Here is a 21707-nt window from a genome sequence, read left to right on the forward strand (position 1 = left end):
ACGAATTACTTAATTTACGATTATTATTTATTGCTACAATTATAATTGTGTAATATTAATAATATTTTGCTTTAATTTGAGAAAATGTTAGGGTCACATTATTCACATGACTTAAAAATCTTGCCAATAATTATTGCAAGTTAATTAAAATTCAAATAATATCAACTTTTATGAACAAAAAGTAAAGTGTAAAAGTATCCATACACAAAAGAAGTATTTAAAAAAGTTTAAATGAAAATTATAATAATTGTAAATCCATTTGATAAATAATAGATTTACATTGGTACTACTTAAAAAACAACAATATTATTATTTAAAATTTCTATATATCTTTACTACGCTATATTCTATAATATATAATTTATATATATATATATATATATATATATATAATATATGTATTCTAATATTCATAATATAATCTATAATATATAATATATAAAATAGAATTTTCATTGAAGATTTTCAAAAGACTTTAGTGTGTATTCTTGGTATTATAAAAAAAAAAAAAAAAAAAAAAAAAAAAAAAATAAAAAAAAACTTAAATAACGTAGTTAAAATTAAACTTAAAGTTCATGATTTGCAGTTTAGAATATAAAAAAATACCAAACAGTGAAAGTAAATATTAAAATATAGATATATTTTTAATATTTGCAATAAAATAAAATATTTTAAATATTTTGAAAGGAAATATGAAATATTTCATAAATTTTTTTTTTCTTCGTTTTTTTTTTTTTTAAATACTTACGTTACGCATAGAATTCATTAACCATTTAAGTATTTGAGAGTGTTAGTAACTGATTTATATTTGAATTTGAATATTGATTTTCGTACTGACTATACAGCTGCCGATTACGATGGTATAATATTTATATATTTTAAAATTATTTACATCGCAAGTGGCTAAATTGGTATATTGTATTTAATAAATCAGATATTTCATAATGTTTTCACACGCATCTTTCAAACAGGATTTATAACTACATAATTTTTTTTACTTATTAATGTTTTACACTAACACAAGCTATGCCGTACTATTTTTATCTTTTGTTTTTAGTGCATCGCGAATAGCAGAGAAATGGCGTCAAAAGCGATCGTCGTAATTATCATTGCCGTATCGATCGTTTGCGTCTTCACACAGACGGTAATATCAATTACATTATTAAGTATTATGATTTTTCTTTATCCGCTTCATTCGTAAATTATGCTTTATCACCTTTGTTTAGTTAGATTTAAATATAAGTAATCAGTAAAATTAAAATGGAAAAAATCCTTTTGTTGCATCGTTTAAACTATTGCATTCGCAGTAAATGTCGCGGTCGTTCCATATGAAACATTAAACCTTCTTTTTGTAAAAGTTTCAATAATAAAGCTTGTAATTACGGATAAACAACATCCAATGATTAATATCACGTAATTACTTTTATTTTCAAGTTATGTCTTCAATACTTTTGTAACTCGTTTCCCTTAATCACAATAAAATTATTATGAAAACATTTATTGTGAGTAGAGGTAATTAATTGTAATAAAATCTCCATCCTCTTTGTCTAATTTATATTCCTACTGAAATATAATATTTTGTTATAAAAATATTTTTCCAATTCGTTTATAAAAACGTTGTGAACAAAAAATTAAATTTTGAAACGCATAACAGATATCGGGCATTTAAAAAGTTGGATATTGGATTTAAAGAAATCGCATTGATATGTTATTAATATCATTTAAGAGGAATTATTTTGAAAGTAATTATAAGTAAATAATAAAGCATTAACTATAAAATAAATAAGTTTGTGAGAAAAAGTAGAAATAGGTTAAATTTGATAAATTTTTTATGATCTCCAATTATTTATAATGAAAATACGTTAATTAACTAATTGTTACATCATCTGTTTACATGTAATTACTAAGGAGATCGAATTTAATTAATGGATAAATACGATTATGCATTCGGTCCTCTTACTTCTTTGTTAATTACGTCTTTCGTGGACGCATTGCTATACTGAAATATTGATTATTATCATTTATAAATAGACCAATAGCTTCCATACTAACAATTTCTCAATTTATACGTCGAGAACCATAATTTATACCAAATCATATATCAATTTTGGATTTTTAATTATCATTGCAGAAGTAAAAACAAAAAAACAAAAAAAAAAAAAAAAATTCGAAATGGATATTATTCTATTTTATTAAAATTTAGTAAAAAGTGTAAGGCAAATTTGTTGACAAAATCGGTGTAATAAATAATCTGTTAAAACTAACCTAGGAAGTATTTAAAAAAATATTCTTTTAAATGATTTCTTCGAAGTCTTTGTGGGAACAGAGAGTTTTCATTAATAAACAGCATTCAAGAGCATATTTTTCATGTGAAAATATGATGTTTATTTTATCCCATTTTGTGTGTTAATATTATTAAACGAAAAATTTATATCTGTAAGATATCGATAATGCTAATGAGACTAATCGTTTTATAACAAAACCTTGCTATTATTACATTTCTCGTGAATTATAACAAATGGAGCTGATAATATTTGTAAAAAAAAAATAGAGTTTTATAAGAGTATTGTTTCCATTTTATTATTCAAATGATCAAATCGTAATGACGAGAGATTTCCCTTTAATAAGTCGTTTAAATACAAATCCATAGATAGATTGTTTCATAGAAAATAACATTTTACAATAACAATCTCATTTCACATCTCGTTTCACAAGAATATGAAATGCTATTTATTATAAATACTCCTTTTTTTCTTTATTTAGTAGAAGATAATTATAGATGAAATTAGACGTTTAATATTTTTATACGATCTACTACACTAATTTAAAAAACAAAATTTGACACCTTTATTACGTAAATATATATATATATATATATATATATATATATCACTAGATTAATACTAATAAACTTGAATTTCATGAAATTAAAAAAAAAGAAAAGAAAAAAAAAAAATTAATCGGCATATTCCATGATTTCATACTAAAAAATCTCTCATGACTAAAATTGATTACAACATTTATAAATAACTTGGCTTCTTTGGATTTATTACAAAACAGCGATGTGATTACCGACAGAGGCGTTCCACTACACTTTCACATTTCTATTAATGAGCTTTTTGCATAACTTTGCATGGCCTTAATATTGTCTTTCTTTCAATTGGAACTGGGAAAGGAGGCTCTAGTAACGTTGAAATAACCAAAAATTTGCAAGCCCCCATGCGAAGAGAATGAAAGAAATGATGAAATTCAGTAAGAAGCGTCGGCAGCTTCGTGATCTTGCGCATGCGAAGTCCCTGTCACAGTCCCATTTCAGCAATACACCTTTTCCATAATAACTCATCCGCGCATCATTTATTATCGTGATTTGTAGGAGTCTTGGCGAACGTAAGCGCGAAGCTTTCGCGTGTGCTTTCATGCGGAGCTGTGACAAAATGACATCCGCAAGAACTTGGCTCTCAGCGTCGATGAGCGAGACGAGCGCGAGATCCCCCGTCCCCTCCGCGGCGCAGCATTATTCGCCAGGAGATCGGTGACTCGACTGCTCGATATATTTCATTGCATAAGATCAGCTCGCGCTTGCGATTGATGCGCCCTGTCACTCTCGCGCACACTTACGTCGCGGATGCAGGCTAACGTGGACGGCAAACGTGGACGGCAAACGGGGCCTCTTACCGCCTTGGCGTCGACTCCTCGCGTGCCCACACTTTTCCACGCGGATGCCTGCCGTCTTATGCAATGTTTGCCGATATGTGGAACGTACGTGCATAAATTGAAGCGACCTTTTCAATTGCTGTGCAATACGTTATTTTCCTTAATAGAGAGCGCGCTCTCGTCCACACGTCGTGGAATGATTTTTACGGACGCTTAGACGCTGATCCGCGAGAGTACTTCGTTCGACGTACTTACGTATGTTGTTGGCTACTTATTTCGCGATCTGGCCGAGTTTCGCAGACTAAGAGTAATAGTTAACTACCTTCCATATCGTTTTATTAGAGTATTACGTTCATACAGGGATTGCTGAGCACGTGTGGATGCTTCAGCGAGGGCAGCTCAGTTGCTATTCTTACCTGGATTATTAGCATTTCCTCGTGCTTAATCTAACACTTACTGACATCCCTAAAAGTCTTTTAATTTTACACAATTATCTCGGTTTGTTTTTGTCATAATGGAAAAATCTTTATCTAACTCTTTGAATTGCCTGGTCTATTATCATTTTTATATAATCCTTTGTCATTTGATAATGATTGTGAATTGCAGGCGAATATCGGGTCATATCGTCGTGAGCATCTTTGTGTTGAATTTTATTCAGCACTACATATGCTTGTTTTTTGTCACGGTTTTCGTAGTTTCGAGCTTACCTTAAAAGAAATGTCTAGTCGTGACATCCATAATGTAGCAGCGAAATTATTTTCATTTTATTTCCAGTTAAAGCTAAAAAAAAAAAAATAAACAAAAACAAAAAAAAAACAAAAAACAAAAAAAAAAGAAAATGGAATTTTTTTTTAATGCAACAAAAAGATTTGACTTTATAAGATATTTCATTTTATGCATAAGACTTTATCTTTCAAATTATCACTAAAAATTTTTTAAAATATTTTACTCTTCTGAAAAATAGTAAAGTCAGCATTTATACGTCAGAATTATAATAAAACATAAAAAGAACTATAGTATAGAAAATTTCATTCGTTAGAATGGTATTTTTAAACTTTTTATACGAGATTAATAATAAATTCTCCTTCTATGATACATAAATATCTAAATATTTATATTTTAAGCGTGTCAGTACTTTTGGCACTCTTAATTAAAATACCATATGGAATTTTTATTATAAAATAACAACTGTTAGTTTAAATTTTATTTCACTCAATTTGTTGGTTTTTATAAATTTGAAATATTTATTAATAATATAATACTCGTGATAAAACATAAGTACGAATGAATTACCATCAAACACTATTTTCAATTAATTATTAAATATATTTGTATATCAAATACATGCGTAAGTCTCTCTCTCTCTCTCTCTCTCTCTCTCTCTCTCTCTCTCTCTGTCTATATATATATATATATATATATATATATATATATATATATATTGAAATTAATTATTATAATTATGAAAACTTGGATAAATGTTTGATATTTAAAAGAGTTTACTATAGTTTTCGGAATTAGAGAGAGAGAGAGAGAGAGAGAGAGAGAGTTATATTAAATAATTGTATATATTGTTACAATGGCGTATATAAACTAGAAGTTTATTTAATCAGTTACAAATTTTTGAAGCCTTACGCTTGATCCAAAGTATTATGAATTTTTTTTTTCTCTCGTGGCCTTAGTTCTCGTCGAGTAATTTAATTTTCATTAAAGTTGAGCTAAAATTGTATTATCAGCCGTATTTATAAACTAATGCGATTATCATGCTCGTTGTTACTTTGTATGTAGCCGGTGAAACTTGACGAACGACATCTCCGTGTGTCGCCGATCGATAATGATCAGTTGCCTGGAAAAGGCTGGCAGGACTCGGTACCTGGGTTACCCGGCAAGGATTATCCAAATTTAACAAGCATACCTGAAACTTCATTCAGCTGCGAAGGAAAGACACCCGGCGGTTACTACGCTGACGTCGAGGCGAGATGTCAGGTGAGTTCCGTGTAATCTCGAGAGTAATTCAATCCTAATGCATACAATTTCACAGGACATCCTAATTTGCTTTTATTAATAACTTATTAAAATTCGTTAAAAAATATACTTCAATAAGGAATATTTATTGGTATATTTTCCAATTTTTAAATGCGCTTTTAATGCTTAACATACGCGCTGTACGTGTTCATTGATATGAATATTTAAATATAGTTTGTTATGTAATTAATTTCATTTATGCAATAGTTGCAAATTATCGGTAAAATCAAAAATAAATTTTCAAAAAGTATAATGTAAGGCTTCCCGAGCATTAATAGAGCCAGTAATAGTGAAGATTTTTCAAAATTTATGAAGCCTAAATGGAGAAAATTATAATTTTGATATTTAATATTTTGTACCTTTCAGTTTAATCGATTGGTTATGGAAAATTTGTGGTTTAAAGGCTCTCTAATATGCTTTTTTCGTAAAACTTTGTAAAATGTCAAATAGCTGTTCTGGTTACACGTGCGCCACATTTTCAGCTAATTAAGTGACATTTTATCGTAACATGACGCATGATAAATTATGTCACGGCATCTCAAATAATTTACGTAGTAATAAGTAAAGTAACGCGTACATATTTGAATAAAAAATTTTACGGAGAATGATTATATAAAAGTTTTCATTTTCTGATTTGTATGAAAGTTAGTCGATCGGGGGGGGGGGGGGCTAAAAAAAAAAAAAAAAAAGGAAAAATTCATCCTTCAAATAATCTAAATGTTAATTCATGATCCTGTGCATCGCCGCGTCGCAACATAGACTCGAATCGTCCGAATATCCTTAAATTGCAGCTTCATTACTTCCTCTCCTTAAATAATGCCTCCGAACGTTTGATTACCAAGTTAAAAGCTACAGTACCGGCGGCTTCCAATATCATTGGAAATATCATAAAAGTGACTTCCTACATTCAAGATTGGCGCGCTACATTTATGAAGAAGCAATCAGTGTCGATATAAATTGCCGTCATAAAATTAATCAAGCGAGGATCTGAAATTTATATTCGAGTAAAGCGCTTCCTCTCCCCTCTTCACGGCCCGAGTGCAATTCAAACGGAGATTTTTTAATGGCCCCTTTATGGCACCGGCCCCTCCGTATATCAGGCAACTCTGTAGTCTCGTCAAGGCGCGCGATAAAACTTAATCGGAGCCAGCAAAACGTGACACAACCTCTCGACGATCTTGACGACTTTGTCCCCAGGTCTTCCACGTATGCAGCACGCAAGGCTCGAAGAGCTCCTTTCTCTGTCCGAGCGGCAGTATCTTCAATCAGCGCCACTTTGTCTGCGACTGGTGGTACGATTTCGAGTGCCACGAGGCTCCGGAGCTCTACGCCCTCAACGAGAGCCTCGACGAGCCCGAGGAGCCCTCCTCAGTCGAGGCCCTTCACTTCAACACACTGGGGGCTCCGAGCACCGATCTCTCTCTTGCCAGCTCTGGATATACGAATAATTTGCGCGAGCAAGCCAATCTCCTTTACGAGGATTATGCGCCCGTCAAGACGTAAATTACCAAATCTTTATATTCGGCATTCGGCGCTTTAATTGCATTTGGCTCTCTTAGCCACTTAGGATTACAATGACGAATGTTGTCGAGCGCGCAAATACCCTTACGAGCTATAAATTATTAACAGTATCGAGCAATTTCTCAGCTTTACTACATTATCGATAAGTGATTTTTGTTTGGCTATTAACAGAATTTCATACGATGGGCTGGATAATAGAGGCACAAGGATAATGTGGGACTTTATTCGGACAAATAATCGCTATGGTAAATTGTAAATTTGTCATTACAAGTACGACCGGCAGTTGATCTATCAATATCGAAATGCAATAATCGAAATGATACGATCACTTGGAGTGTCATTTCTCTGACATTTTATATAATATTCGATCCGAGAGAACTATTCGCGCTTGAAATATTTCTCAATTGCTACTGTGTGCTTAAAGCGAAAGCTTGCATAAACTCGAGTAACGGCCGTTTAATCCTAATGCACCGTGCGACCGACAATTTTTCAGCCCAAAATTAGATTTCCATGTGCAATATATTTTGCAGACTTTATACGGGAGCCGTTTTATCGAAGGAGAGAGCCGCAACCATTGAGTCAAGTGACAGCGGCAATATCCAGTCTGGAAGTTCAGCTCGTTCCACGTCTTCCGGGATTTCCAACATCGATGGCACTGATATCGCTGACGATAATCACTCTCGGGTCCGTCAAAAGCAATCCACCTATAATCGCAATGGCTCAGCACGTTCTAATGGTCTCGGGCTGAATGAATTACAACTGACTTATCATCAGGGAGAAAATAACGGGCGCACCAGCAATTACGCGGTTGAACGACAGTCGACAACTTATCTTAACAGGCCTTCACCGAATCTGGATATCGTACCACGGGGCTTCTCCAAGAATCGCAAGAACAGCCAGCAAACACGTGCCACTTATCAGGAATTCAAACGGTAAGGGGGAAAGTCCTTACTCCGACGTACCAGCACATTCTTTCATTTATTACAACGTTTCCATATTATTTCACATATTATATAATCGGCAATACAATTTGAGTTTTAAATACATAAAGTAAATGAGAGCGTGAGTCGGCTGTATCTAACGAAGGATAACAAATTTGTTAATAGAATAATATATAGTAGAATAATAATGAATCATTAAATTTATTAAATATTCTAATTAAAAGTAGTAAAAAGTAATTATAATTAAGTAGTAAGAATATACTGCTTTGACGAATTACTTATATTTAATTTTTGTTTTCCTTTTTTTTTTTTTTTTTTAAATATAAAAATTCTAATACTGTGAATTTGTAATGGTTAAATTAGTGTATTATTATTATTATTGAATTGAGAAAGAACGCGTTTAAATACCTTTTTCTTCCCAGACTTGTAATCAATCGATTCATTTGTTTTTCAGAAATGATCAAAATCCTGGATTTTTTATAAATAATGGACTTTCTAATGGATTTGAAGAGTCTAAATATAAAGCGTCATCGAAAGATAATCGCTACGTAGAATATGATAAAAGTGGCAATAAAAATAATGACAATAATTACGACAGCAATTACGACGGAAGATATCAAAATTATTATAAAAAATCAGAAAATAATTCACTTCCGCAAACTAACGACAATTATAGTATTGAGAAAAATAATGTTACGAATAATAGTGCACATAATAATAAATATATCACAACCAATATTAATGATAATAATCAGCAAAGCAATTATTATGAAAATTATTATAACGAAGCGGAAAGAAGTGAAATCAATTCTAATAGGAATTTGGATGCTTCGAGATATCGTTATGATCAGAATTTCGAAGCATCGACAGCCAATCCGCAATCCTTTAATCCAACCTCCACGGAGGATGATGTTGACCGTGAGAGACAAAGAGAGGTAGACAGCGTGGATCTGAAGAGGAAAAGGCCGCAGCAGCAAATTCATCAACGATATAACCCATCGGCATTTTTAATTCACGAAGAAACCTCGTATAATAGGCAAGACGATCTGTCAAGGAGTAACGCCAACTCGGAATATCCACCAATTTTACCTCATCAAATGTACACGGAGCCGAATTTACTATCGACACTCGTGCCGGAAGTAACGACGCTTGCTAATGGCGACGCGGAAGAACCAAGACATCATGCGCGAGAACGGACCAAGTACCTTGGGAGGAGACCAGCCGGCGGACTGCCAAGTGGATCTGGCAACGGTTTACCAGGCGCCAACAAGATACTCGTAGGTTCTGATTCTGTTACTGGGAAACCCGGTATGGATGATGATTCAGACCAGTTGCCACCTCCTGTTACGGATACCACTGGCATTTGGTATCAAAGTACAGCGGCTGGTTGGGGAAAGGTGGAGAGTATATACGTGCCGTCGCAAGTCAATGCCGAAGAAAACACCAGCAACAATATTAGTGGAAATAATAATGATTATCATGATTTTGAGGGATATGGACAATATGCAAATAATGCTACTTCATCATGGAACGGCGATCGAATATTCCATGAGCAATATTAAACATTGACGTCGATATTTTAAGTTTTTCCTATCCTACCTTGATTAATCATTACGTCCATCTTTTCTCACAAACATATAAAAATTTTTAAAATTCCGATAATTACAAGTATTAATAAATTCTAATTATTCGTATAGTAGTACTCAATCTCGAATTATGGCATTGGTGGATTAAATTCTATTTTATATATTTTTTTCACATTTTCGTTTGAATTGTTAAAAGTTAACTTTTTCATGTGGGATATTTAAAAAGATAATGTAATTTAAACAATAATTTTTAGTTTCAAGTGTAATTAATCTTTGATATTATATACATATAAATAAATAATTAAATGAATAAATAAATATATATATATATATATATATATATACACACACACACACACACACACACACACATTCGCATATATGTACATATAATTAAAATAGTTAATTGGATAATTATTTCTTGCAAGTACTCATCTAAAGTTAATTTGCAAATTATATATTAATATCATTAATATAATTTTTGTATAATTTTCCAAATGAGAAAAAAATTAATTCAATACTTATGTAGTTCTTCACAATATTTATTAATTTTGTAATTTTATTGCTAACTTTTAAAATGTAATATATTACTACTAACGGATAGAATGTATTGCATAAAAAATTAATAAAAATAATTACAACTATGTTAACGATTGGTGAAAATATATTTTTGTATATTAAATGAAATTTTTCAAATGATTTTATGCAAACGATTAATAAAATTTATTAAAGTCATTTGAATTATATTATAATTCATGCGATTTAATATTATATTGTTCATGTGACTAAGTTCTAAATACATTCTTAGATTATAGTTAAAATGAAATTAATACAAAAAGTGAACTTATAATAATTATAATAATTACAAAGGCCTAGAATGTGCAATTTTAATTAAAAATATTTTCCGACTCATTAGAGTCGGATATAATTTTATCTTTATCATTATCATTTTATTATAATTTTATTAAAGTAATATTTTTTCTAATTTTTTATTTTAAAAAAATTGTAATTATATAATCAATATTACTATTTTATACAAATACATATGTTTTAGAATCGAATTTCATAGATTTATTAAATTAGTTGTAATTTTAAGGGGAATTCATGGATATTTTATGTTCTTATATTTTATAAGGTAATAATTTTTCTTTTAAATAATACATTTATTATAGAAATGAAATTGTTAAGCCACTGGTATTTAGTATAATGAAATATTTTAAACGTTAACATTAAGTGAAAGAATTTTTGAAAATAAACAATCCAATTATATGCAATTAGATATAAAAATACTATCTATAATTCATTAACCATCGAATCAATTATATTTCATAAGCTTTTAATATATTTAATATTAAAAAATAAAATATCAACAATTTGCATTATATATATAAAAAACAAAAACAAAAACAAAAAAGAAATAATTAATTACAGATTATTAATTAAGAAAATTATTATTTTTTTTTTTGAATGTACTATATTATACAGAGCCAAAAAGAATACGATTTTTAAAAAATTTAAAAAAATAACTATAAAATGTAATTTAAAAATAAACTGCGTTAGAAAAACTTCATCAGATTTTGTATGATATTGTTCAGAACACAATTTTTAACATGAAATAGCAATTCATTAAAATATTATTTAGACAGTTATCGAATGGTTTTAATGAAAAATTAATAGAATTTATATTTTAATCTACATTATTTTTATCTTTATCTAATGTATTTGAATTAGTATCATTGTAAACATATAAGTGTAATAAAAATGTTATAAAAGTTTGATAACAGATGATGAATATATTATATGTTTTGCTTTCTAATTTACTTTTTACCTACAATATATTATATTGTCAATAAATTTGTTTTCAGTCATCATTAAATGTTTATATTGTACATTACGGTAGTTTTCGATCATTATATATATATATATATATATATATATATATATATTCGTTTATGATGTATTAAATATCTAAGCTATTTTATTGTATTTAATTAATTATACATCATTATCATGCAAATATCCTAAAACATACGAATGAAAAATCAATAAATAGTAAAAATAATAGAACGTTCTTCATAAAAAAATGTGCTGTTATCTGAATTATACGTTACGGTATTTATCTTATTTAAACCTAAATAATATTATAGTATGCGATATATTATATGAACACGGAATATTGATAAGTATTGGTGCAATTTCATAATAGTGATGTAAGTAAAATTTAAGCCTATTCTTAATATTCTCTGATACATTCTATAAATAATATATATTTTATTTGCACTCTGCTTGATTGATTAGATACTTCATGTATAGCTATATTTAAGTATCATTTACTCACTTATGCGAAGGCCAATAAAACCTGATGGGTCGCCTCGACCATCGCTACTTATTATTACATACTTTACAAATCGATTTACAAATCGTTAGATAATCACATAATCGTGTCGTTTTACTCAGTTTATTTAATAAACATGTATGGATTTATCCTCGACTTGAGAATCAATCTATAGAGCTAATAATTCCAAAAATATTTATAATCCATTATAATTTTGGTGTGTTTAAACGTTCAACTTATTTTGAATTCTACGTAGCCTGAAATTAGTATTTTTTGCCATGATAATCTGGATAATTATGAGTTATCCTGCTTATGCTTATCATTAACTCAATTCTCAAAATAATTGTTATATTTGACAATAATTTTTCAATTATAGAAATCTATTTCATTCATCTATTATATTATGATTATTAATGTCAAAATTCCATAACAAATACAATATACATCATTTTTCTCTCATAAAGATTGTTAAAATATTGTTATAATTCTTTTCTCACGAGGTTTCTAAGAAAAATTGTTATTAGTTCCTGAGCTTTCCTCGTTTGAGATTCACATGAAATTCAACTTTTTTTTTTCATAATAAATATAATAATAAAGAATATAAATAGAATGCCGTAATTGTAAAAAATTAAATTACAAATGTATCATAATTATAATGCTATCAGGTGAACAAGTATACAAAAATTTGAAATGTCAAAATTTTAATTGTTTATTCTTTTTATGAATATTATGATTAATAATTATTATTAATTTGCAAACAAAAAAAAAAAAAAAAAAAAATAGATGCATTTTTTACAAGTGGATTTAGATGTAATTTATTTAATCTAAACCATTCAAATATAAGAATATTCATTGTTTGTTTTTTAAGTCATGTAACAATTATAAGTATTTTACAAGTAATTTTCATATAAAAAGTTTTTAAAAATACGTACTACTCGTTTCGTGATTTGCCTTGTAACAGATAAATTGAAGATAGAAAAAAAACAATATTTATGCAGTATGATAACGATAAAATAAAAAAATTCCGAATAAAATACTTAAATTGTGGTTAATTATCAATAAATAGGAATATAGAATATTTTATTAGGTATAAATAAAATTTTGTTTGCAGAATTAAGTATGAATTTTCTATATGAAAATCGACTGCATCAAGCCTTGTATATTTACAAATATACCAATCAAGTTTAAACGACCAAATGGTGTCAATGTCAAAGGAATTTATAGATAAATGTGGTGAATTCTTATCACTCATAATAATTGTCTTTGTATATTTATAATATTGCATGATAAAGTTACAAATGATTACTTTTCAGAATACACATCTATTTTTATGATAAATTTTATAACTTATAATATTGAATATGAATATGTTGGGCAAATTTTATATTATTCATAAGTTAGAAAAACTTCAAATTATTCAATTATCATATACTCATATCTCTTAAAACATTAAACTATTTGAAGTTTGAAATGTATATTAATATTGAATATCTCTTGATTAATCGTTCATAAATGCAATATAACTTGAAACATAAATAAGAATTTATCTTTTCATTTTTAAATGACAATTCATTAAAAAATCATAACTCATATGCATAATAAATTTGTATTATTACCGATCAACGACTAGTGACATTATTATGCCTAACAGGAATATATCAACCTTGTATTAAATAAAACTAATTTAGCAATTAACGTATAAATTATTAATACCAATGATTAATATTACATAATAATTAATATTGATTATTAATGACATATCCATGAACCTGCAACGAATACATGTAAGAGAATCTATAAAATGTTGATAAGATATGTAAAGCCAACGGAGGTCATTATCAATGTTTTTCATGGTGCTTTATATTTCTTGAATTGCAATGATTTTTAATTTAAATTATTTTTATGAGCTTGAACGTATGATTTTACAAATTGTTTAAAGTTTGAATACTTCATTATTATTCACATATCCGATTAACAATAATAATGAATATGATAAAAGTACAATTTGTTTTTAACTAATTTGAAAGTTTTCTCCACGTTTCACTAATATGTTTATTAATTTTAAGTAAGTTACGAAAAAACTTTCATTTGATTTTAATAATTTTTAATTAAACTATCCATCTCCATCCAATAATTATATTTATGGGATAATTTAATTAGATATTTATCTATCTTTTTTTTTTCTTCAATAAATTACGAATATAATATTATTAATTCATAAATTAATATTTACTGGTATTTACCCGCGTTTAAATATTAGTCAATAGTATGTTAAGAATTAATTAATAAAATAGTTCATAAAAAAGTTGGTTGATAAACTAATTTTTACTATTTACATGAAATAACAAAATAATATAAATAAATATATTAATTTTTAATTTCTTTAATGTAATTTGCAACTTGCTATATTTATAAATTAATATTGTATTATAAATTATAAAAACAAACTGTTATTTTTACTATAAAGATTAGTGTTGAATTATTTTATCAATGATGCGATGAAAATTGTCAGTCTTCAAATTGGATTGAGAAGAGAAGGATGGAAGTTCTGAAATTTACTATGGTAATTCTATTTTATTTATCTAATTTGTAATAATATCTGTTTGAAATTTATTGAATATACCGACGCCTATCAATAATTTTGCTCAATTAGGTACGCCCTAGGACATCCTTCCCAATGGAATTGTTATTGGCTATTTTATGAATTAATAGACGAGCAATTAAAAATACTTCTTATAAACTTTTTGCAAAAAAAAAAAAAAAAAAAAAAAAAAAAAAAAAAAACAATAATATTTCATCGTGTATTACGTAAAACCATCTATTTACAACTTTTTATGCCATAATCAACACTACTTGTGAACAATATTTTTCAATTTACAAGAATTATATTTATCACAAGGATCATAGAGTAGAGTTTAGTGTTATTTGTATAGCGAACAACTACATGTCATAGGCTTTTCAATTATATTATGAAATAATCTCGTGAGACAACTGTAATGAATCCAAGAGCTGCTGCGATATGGGAATTTCCACATAATTCTACTGCACATAAAATTTAAATATACTGCAATACAGAGACATCATACATATATATATATATATATATATATATATAATTTGTAATGAAAATGGTTCAACATTCTGTTTTTCTTTTATAAATAATTTTTATTAATTAATCATTTCTTTAACATTGCATTAAGAAGTATAAAATTCATCTAATCAAAAAAATCACTAAAATTTACACTACTTTATGTTCACGATATATTTAAATAAATATATTTATAAATAATAGTCATATAAAATTATTTTCAATATTTATAGATTATTAATGCAGTTATATAATTTATACATATTTATCTATAAGGAAGTAGTTTAATTATATCATAAATATTATGAAAAAGTTTTAACGGTGAACGAAGTCTTACGCTTTAAAAGGATGAGAAATATTATCATACTGCACGTCATATATTACTTTTATGTGTTAAAATCTATTATAAGTTTGAAGAATTACTTAAATTACGGTAATTGACCGGGACTTCATCGTGGTAAAGATGTTATAAATATCTTCGTAAAATTCAACATAATAAAAGTATAAATAACATATTTATAATTTTCACAATTTTTCGCAATACTATGACGTTTAGTACGATTACAAGACAAGTAATTTCTCGTAAGATTCGCGCAGTTTCATGAAATAGGAAAGACGCGTAATGAGATGAAGAGAATTATATTTTTTACTAGGCACTTGACTTTTGAAACCGTTTAACGTCTGTTTCATCCATTATTATATATAGAAATAGAAAAATTAAAATGATTTATTTTGAAACACGAATGAAATTTTAACTCCCAAACATCATTAACGTCTAATGCATAACGAATAGCATTCAATTTTCAATACTAAGATCAATAAAGGAACAAAAGTGCTAAATTTAATTAAATTGAGTTTCACTAATTAAATAGATACTATTTCATTCATCGTACTCTGCATAATTTCCAGGGCACGTTTTTTCTTCTAATCTAAAATAATGATAATATTGACTTTTTTTTCTCCGTATGGGGCTCCGATTTTCTATGTTCAAATACTGACAAAAATAAACTGCAGTTTACATTTATACGCGTGAAAGAGTCAGGATGTTACTATTACCAACATATAAATAAAGATTTGAACAATGCTCATCACCCTAACCAAGCAGATATGTCGAAAGCGGATGCGCGTCTCCTTTGCGTCTCCCATTCTCGCTTCAAAACCCAATACTTTTACATAAGTAAATACACACCCACAGATGTTTATACAAACAGGAATCTCTGTGTATGCGCTCGTGCATATCTCCATTCAATTCGAAGCAGCTATTAAACGAGAGTTAAATTGTGCGATCTTTTCTCGCTCGATCTCTGCGTATTTATACGTATTTATACTCGTAGTCCAATACTTGAACTAATAGTTGGCCGAATATTAGGAAAATTATTAATAGATAATTGATATTTTTGCAAAAGCTTATTGAATTTTACGTTATTCTCAGATACTAAGATAATGGATTTCCTCGATAATTTTATGTTAGTTCCATTCAATCATAAATAAGTAAATAAATAAACAAATAAATTTGCAAGCACCTTGTGCTGCTTTGTGTATTTTACAATAAATTGAGAAGCTAAATAGTTTGGAATTCATTAGACATATAACGCATTTTTTTTCGGCATAGATTACTATTTTTTTTTTTTTTTTTTTTTTTTTTTTTTTTTTTTCACATACAAGTAGTCAATTTCTATTTTTAATTTGGTTTAATAACTAATTTAATGTTACATTAAAAATTAATACTTTTATGGTATAATTGAAGAAAAATAAAAAATAAAATTATTGATAGAAAAAAAATTATTTTGTATAACTAATTAACTTAAGAAATGAAATGAATTCAAGGCAACTTATTATCAATTAAAAATAATGAAAAATAATGAGTCTTAATCTATAAACTATAATAATGAAAAAAATAAATAAATAAATAAATAAATAATAAAATAAGGAACAGATTTTTCATACGAATATTTATTTTTTTTTTTTAATTTATTTTTCATACGAACAATAAGAGTTATGATATATTTATGTTTACGTAATGTTTTCTCATATACTTATACTATAGCATAAATCTTCAAAGTCCCTTTAATGAACTACAAACAAATAAAAAAATAATAATAAAAATAAGGGAAGGTATAAAATATCTAAAAAAAAAAAAAGAAATAATAATTTGACAAAAGTATATGCATTTTATGAAAATTGTGGAAAAAAGATTTTCGCATCCATTGCTTACTTTAACATTAATATAATTGATATTACGTCATTCAATATTTGTCAAATAATTTGTGACAATAAATTGAAAAAAAATTGGAATATATCTGGTTCTTTGGTGATTTAAAAAATTGATATTTATAAGCTTAGTGTTCATAAAATATATGAGAAAATTAGCGCAATAATTGATAGTTTTAATAATAGATTATTATAATAAAATAGAATATTATTACTCTATTATTATAATAGAAGGTTATTAAATAATCTTATCTGTTTGTTTTTATTCTCTTCATCAATTTTTTTACAATATCGTCGAGTGCAGTTGTATAATTTTTACGCATTAACGTACTATCGACTGTATTACGCAGTTGTTGGAAAAAATTCTTAAGTGTAGGACTTAAAACGTTAAAATCAATGCGATGACTAGAAATTGTAATTATCAATATCGATATTGTTGATTATGATTGTCCTTGCATTTGATAGATACAAATACATTCTATAAAAATATACATGATATGTAAAATATTAGCGATAAAACCGATTAATTTTTCGATGCTGCTCCTTTTTTCACTCTAATAAATTCAAAATAAAAGAATAATATTAGTGCCGAAGTATTTATTTACAACTATAATGCTTCAGACACAACTATAATACTGCATTTTATACTTTAATATGTATTTATTAATCTATTAAACATAATTTTACTATTCAATATACTTATATATATGTATATATAAGATAATGAATCAATTTTTATTTACAGTACAGTAATTATAATTCTTGGATAATAAATATTTATAAATTTTTTGGAAATATTATATTTGCATAGTTATTACTATTTTCTACGAATATAATCAAATAATTAGATATTTATTAAAAGTCTTAAATTTAAATTGCATTCGTTAATTACAAAATTATGTAATTATATTTATTGACCTTTTTTTGTTTTTTGAATAATTATCTTTTATTAACACTATAAAACTCAATCGAATTTAATATGAATATCTTTGAGTACAATTTCCATAAAAGGTGGAATGAAATTTAATTTTTTACTGGATGAATACAAAAAAAAAAAAACCGTTAAATTAGAATTAATAAATATCTATTTTATTTATTGAATATTCCAACAACAAAAAATAAACTATTCTAACTAATTTTTGCTCAGATATTAAAATTTTTAAATGTCATATTCGATATAAATAATATATATATATATATATATATATATATATATATATATATATATATATATATAAATTTGAAAAGTACAGAATACTTTAAAATCAAATATTTTTATTTTCATTGCCAAAAGTTTAGAATGAGATGACAGCTATCATTTCATAATTTTTACAAATTATATTTGATTCATTATTTATAAATATATTATTATTATTATTGTTGTTATTATTATAATTATTATTATAAGATAAATAGAAATTGCGTAATTAGCAATTTTGAAGTTATATTAATTCAAGATTATTTTTTATTATATATTCTATTTATTAAGCTGATAGGTAATTTAAATAAATTTTTATTGCCAGAAATTTAAAACAAATTTATTCCAAAAAGTAATTTCAATTATAGTGCATAAGAACAATTGCTGCCACTAAATATATTAATTTACGAAATTATTGCATATTTAAAGATATTTGGTAAATATAGATACATTGATATTATCAATTTAAAGAAAATGTATTCAAATTGATATAAATTTTTATATAATTCATTTAAATTGATTTTAGATTTTTATGAATTTCTAATTATCTAGCTCTATTGCATGTATGAGGTAAGCAGAAAAATTATCTTCTTGATATTTTTTAAGAAGTATTTTATTTAATTTCATTTATAATTATATTACGCGAATTAAAAATTGTAGTAAAAATATTAATATAATAGATTAATTTATTAGCTAATTAACTTACTAATACGCGACTCCTGATAAAGTAAGAATAAATAAATATATTCTGACATGATTTAATTATTTTAATTTCTGAAAAACCTTGTATTTTCAATTAAATATTATTTTTTAAGATAAAAAAAAAAAAAAAAACAATAATCATATGCGGTATTTAAACAAAAAAAAAATTTACAATTATAATTGTCACTTTTCTCAGTATTACAAAATTAATAGTGTACTGACCGGAATATTTTTTCTTTACGTAATTGGTAGTGATTTTTTAAAATAACTGTATGTAAGAAAATAAATGCCTGAATAGTTCTTCAATAGTATCCTTTGTAGTACAATAGTACTTCCTAGTCTTAATTGGAATTAAATTATAATGATTTATTGGAAATATATATTGAGAGGGTAGTTTGGCTGCTGGTACGCCTGGATCGATAATAACAAAACTGACTATACAATAACAGTTATTGGTATGCCGTAATTTTGTATGAAATTTTTTAGTTAAATAGACAATTGTAATATGCGTTTGCGATGAGGGGGTGGGTGGGGGGGGGGTGCGCAGTAGAATGATTACATAGTAAATTACAACGCTATAGAGAATATTTATATTTTGGAAGACGGGGAATAAGTCGCAACGGTAACAATTAAATAAGGGAAGTGCATGCATCAGTCGTCCATAACCGATTCTCGTTAATATCTCAGTAAAAATATTGCGCAACGTGGCTGGTCGTACGTCCTTAACAAAATTAAGCAGTCACGGCGCGCCTAATAAGCCTAGTCGAACAATTACCAAACAATAGTTACATACGAAGAAGCAGCGAATATATCGAATCATGATGGCGTTTAGTGTAAAAATACGTAATGACTAAGATGCCGTACGCTTTCATAAATATAATAAGCGAGCTATTTGTTGCGCGGTGCTCTCGTGCCGCGGCCGAACTCGCGTCGACATTTGGCGCAGCGAAAATTTCCTACGTAGCACGGGCTCGTTAAGTAATAAGCAAAACAGGCAGTGGCCCCCTCCCGCCGCACCCGCCCCGCCCCCCTTCACACGCTGCGCAACGAAATTACAAAGGAGCAGTGACATTTCAGTTCGAGCCGTAATTGCAACTCCGTCAATTACAGGGGAAAAAAGGCCGGCACCTCTGCCACCACCGCCAACACCGCCACCACCGCGACCACCGCCACCACCGCCACCACCGCCACCACCGCCACCACCGTCGCTGCCCCCGCCCCGTCCCCCGCGCGCCCCACCCTGGATTAAGTATTAGGGAGCGCGCGGCGCTTAGCCCGGCTCAGATCGCGAACGCGTACCGCCCGAGCTTCGCCAAGGAAAAGCACCCAGGCGCGTGCCGGACCACCGCTTCTTCCTCCTTCTCGGCTCAGCATCCGTCCTCCGCCTCTTCCTGGCACCTCTCTGTGCGTGGCGGCTAATTGTGCGGCTAATTGGCGGCGGCACGCGGGCGGAAAGACGCACGGCGGTAGGAGAAGGCGGACGAACGGAAGCTCGTCGTGGGCTCCGCGCGCGCTTCTCGTCTCTAGCTAATCTCGCGAGAGCGGCCGGCGCTTAAAGCACGGGTGGTGCGAGGAGACCAGCAGCGGCTCGTCGAGAGCCGAGGCCAATCCGCGCGTTAATCCGGGGCCCGAGGCCGTATTTTCGCGCGTCGCGCGAATATTGTCGCGGAGTTCGACTGCGGCCGACGACTGCGTCTCTCTGACCCACCTCCTCCTCCTCCTCCACCTCCTCCACCTCCTCCACCTCCTCCACCTTCATCACCTCCTCCTCCACCACCTCCTCACCTTCCCCCCCATTCTCATCGCACTCTAGCCCCGGCCAATATGGAGCGCCGAAGTGTGTCAGGTACGAAGCGTGAGCCTTGCCTCACGCTTACCCACCCATTGCGCCTGGATGACTGGGGCCTGTGTGCGCGTGCGCGTGCGCGTGTGCGTATGCCTGCGCGTGTGCGTGCGCCCGTGCGTGTGCGACCGATTCGCGCGGTGGCCATGCACTTGCCTTGCGCTCTTAAGCTCGGTCGCCCGATGCCTCTTTCCTGCCCTCCTTTCCATTTTGCCTTCTGCTCGCTGCTCGCTCGCACCTTACCCCGGCGAGGAAGTGCACGGGGCCTAATGTCATCTGGGCCATTACCATTGCAAGGGCGAATAAGCGGATAGGCTCGCTTGCAACGCTAGAGATGGGTAAGTGTAGCTTGCTTTCACGGCCAGGGCAAATCGCACAACGTGCAACGCTAAACTCACTCGCGCGCATTAACCGTATTCCAACCACCGTCGCACCTCCCCCCGTCCCTATTAACCACCGCCGAGACCACCACAACCACCATCACCACCACCATCACCACCACCCACAATCGTTCCCCATCACTCACCCCATTCGCACCATTCGCCCCACAACGAATCAAGACCCCCCCCCCCCCCCACCCCCCCACCAACCCCCCCACCGCCC

At 29.7% G+C, this 21707-nt stretch overlaps 2 protein-coding genes across 2 annotated transcripts in view; both read left to right on the forward strand.

Annotated features, from left to right (window-relative positions):
* The first annotated feature begins 1061 nt into the window (after positions 1 to 1061).
* LOC105362680 (probable cyclin-dependent serine/threonine-protein kinase DDB_G0292550) lies at positions 1062 to 9766 on the forward strand. Its single transcript, XM_011500163.1, has 5 exons — positions 1062 to 1144; positions 5443 to 5640; positions 6877 to 7178; positions 7731 to 8132; positions 8596 to 9766. Exons 1-5 carry the CDS (start codon positions 1079 to 1081, stop codon positions 9701 to 9703), a joined length of 2076 nt encoding a protein of 691 aa, XP_011498465.1. The 5' UTR covers positions 1062 to 1078; the 3' UTR covers positions 9704 to 9766.
* An 11448-nt stretch (positions 9767 to 21214) lies between these two features.
* Positions 21215 to 21707, forward strand: part of LOC105362681 (uncharacterized) — a 14730-nt gene continuing 14237 nt past the window's right edge. The window contains exon 1 of the mRNA XM_011500165.1: positions 21215 to 21442. Within this exon, the coding sequence (XP_011498467.1) occupies positions 21439 to 21442 (4 nt within the window). The 5' untranslated portion in view covers positions 21215 to 21438. The remainder of the gene's footprint in view (positions 21443 to 21707) is intronic.

Source organism: Ceratosolen solmsi, unplaced genomic scaffold (assembly GCF_000503995.2).
Source record: "Ceratosolen solmsi marchali unplaced genomic scaffold, CerSol_1.0 scaffold41, whole genome shotgun sequence".
Classification (NCBI taxonomy): Eukaryota; Metazoa; Arthropoda; class Insecta; order Hymenoptera; family Agaonidae; genus Ceratosolen; species Ceratosolen solmsi.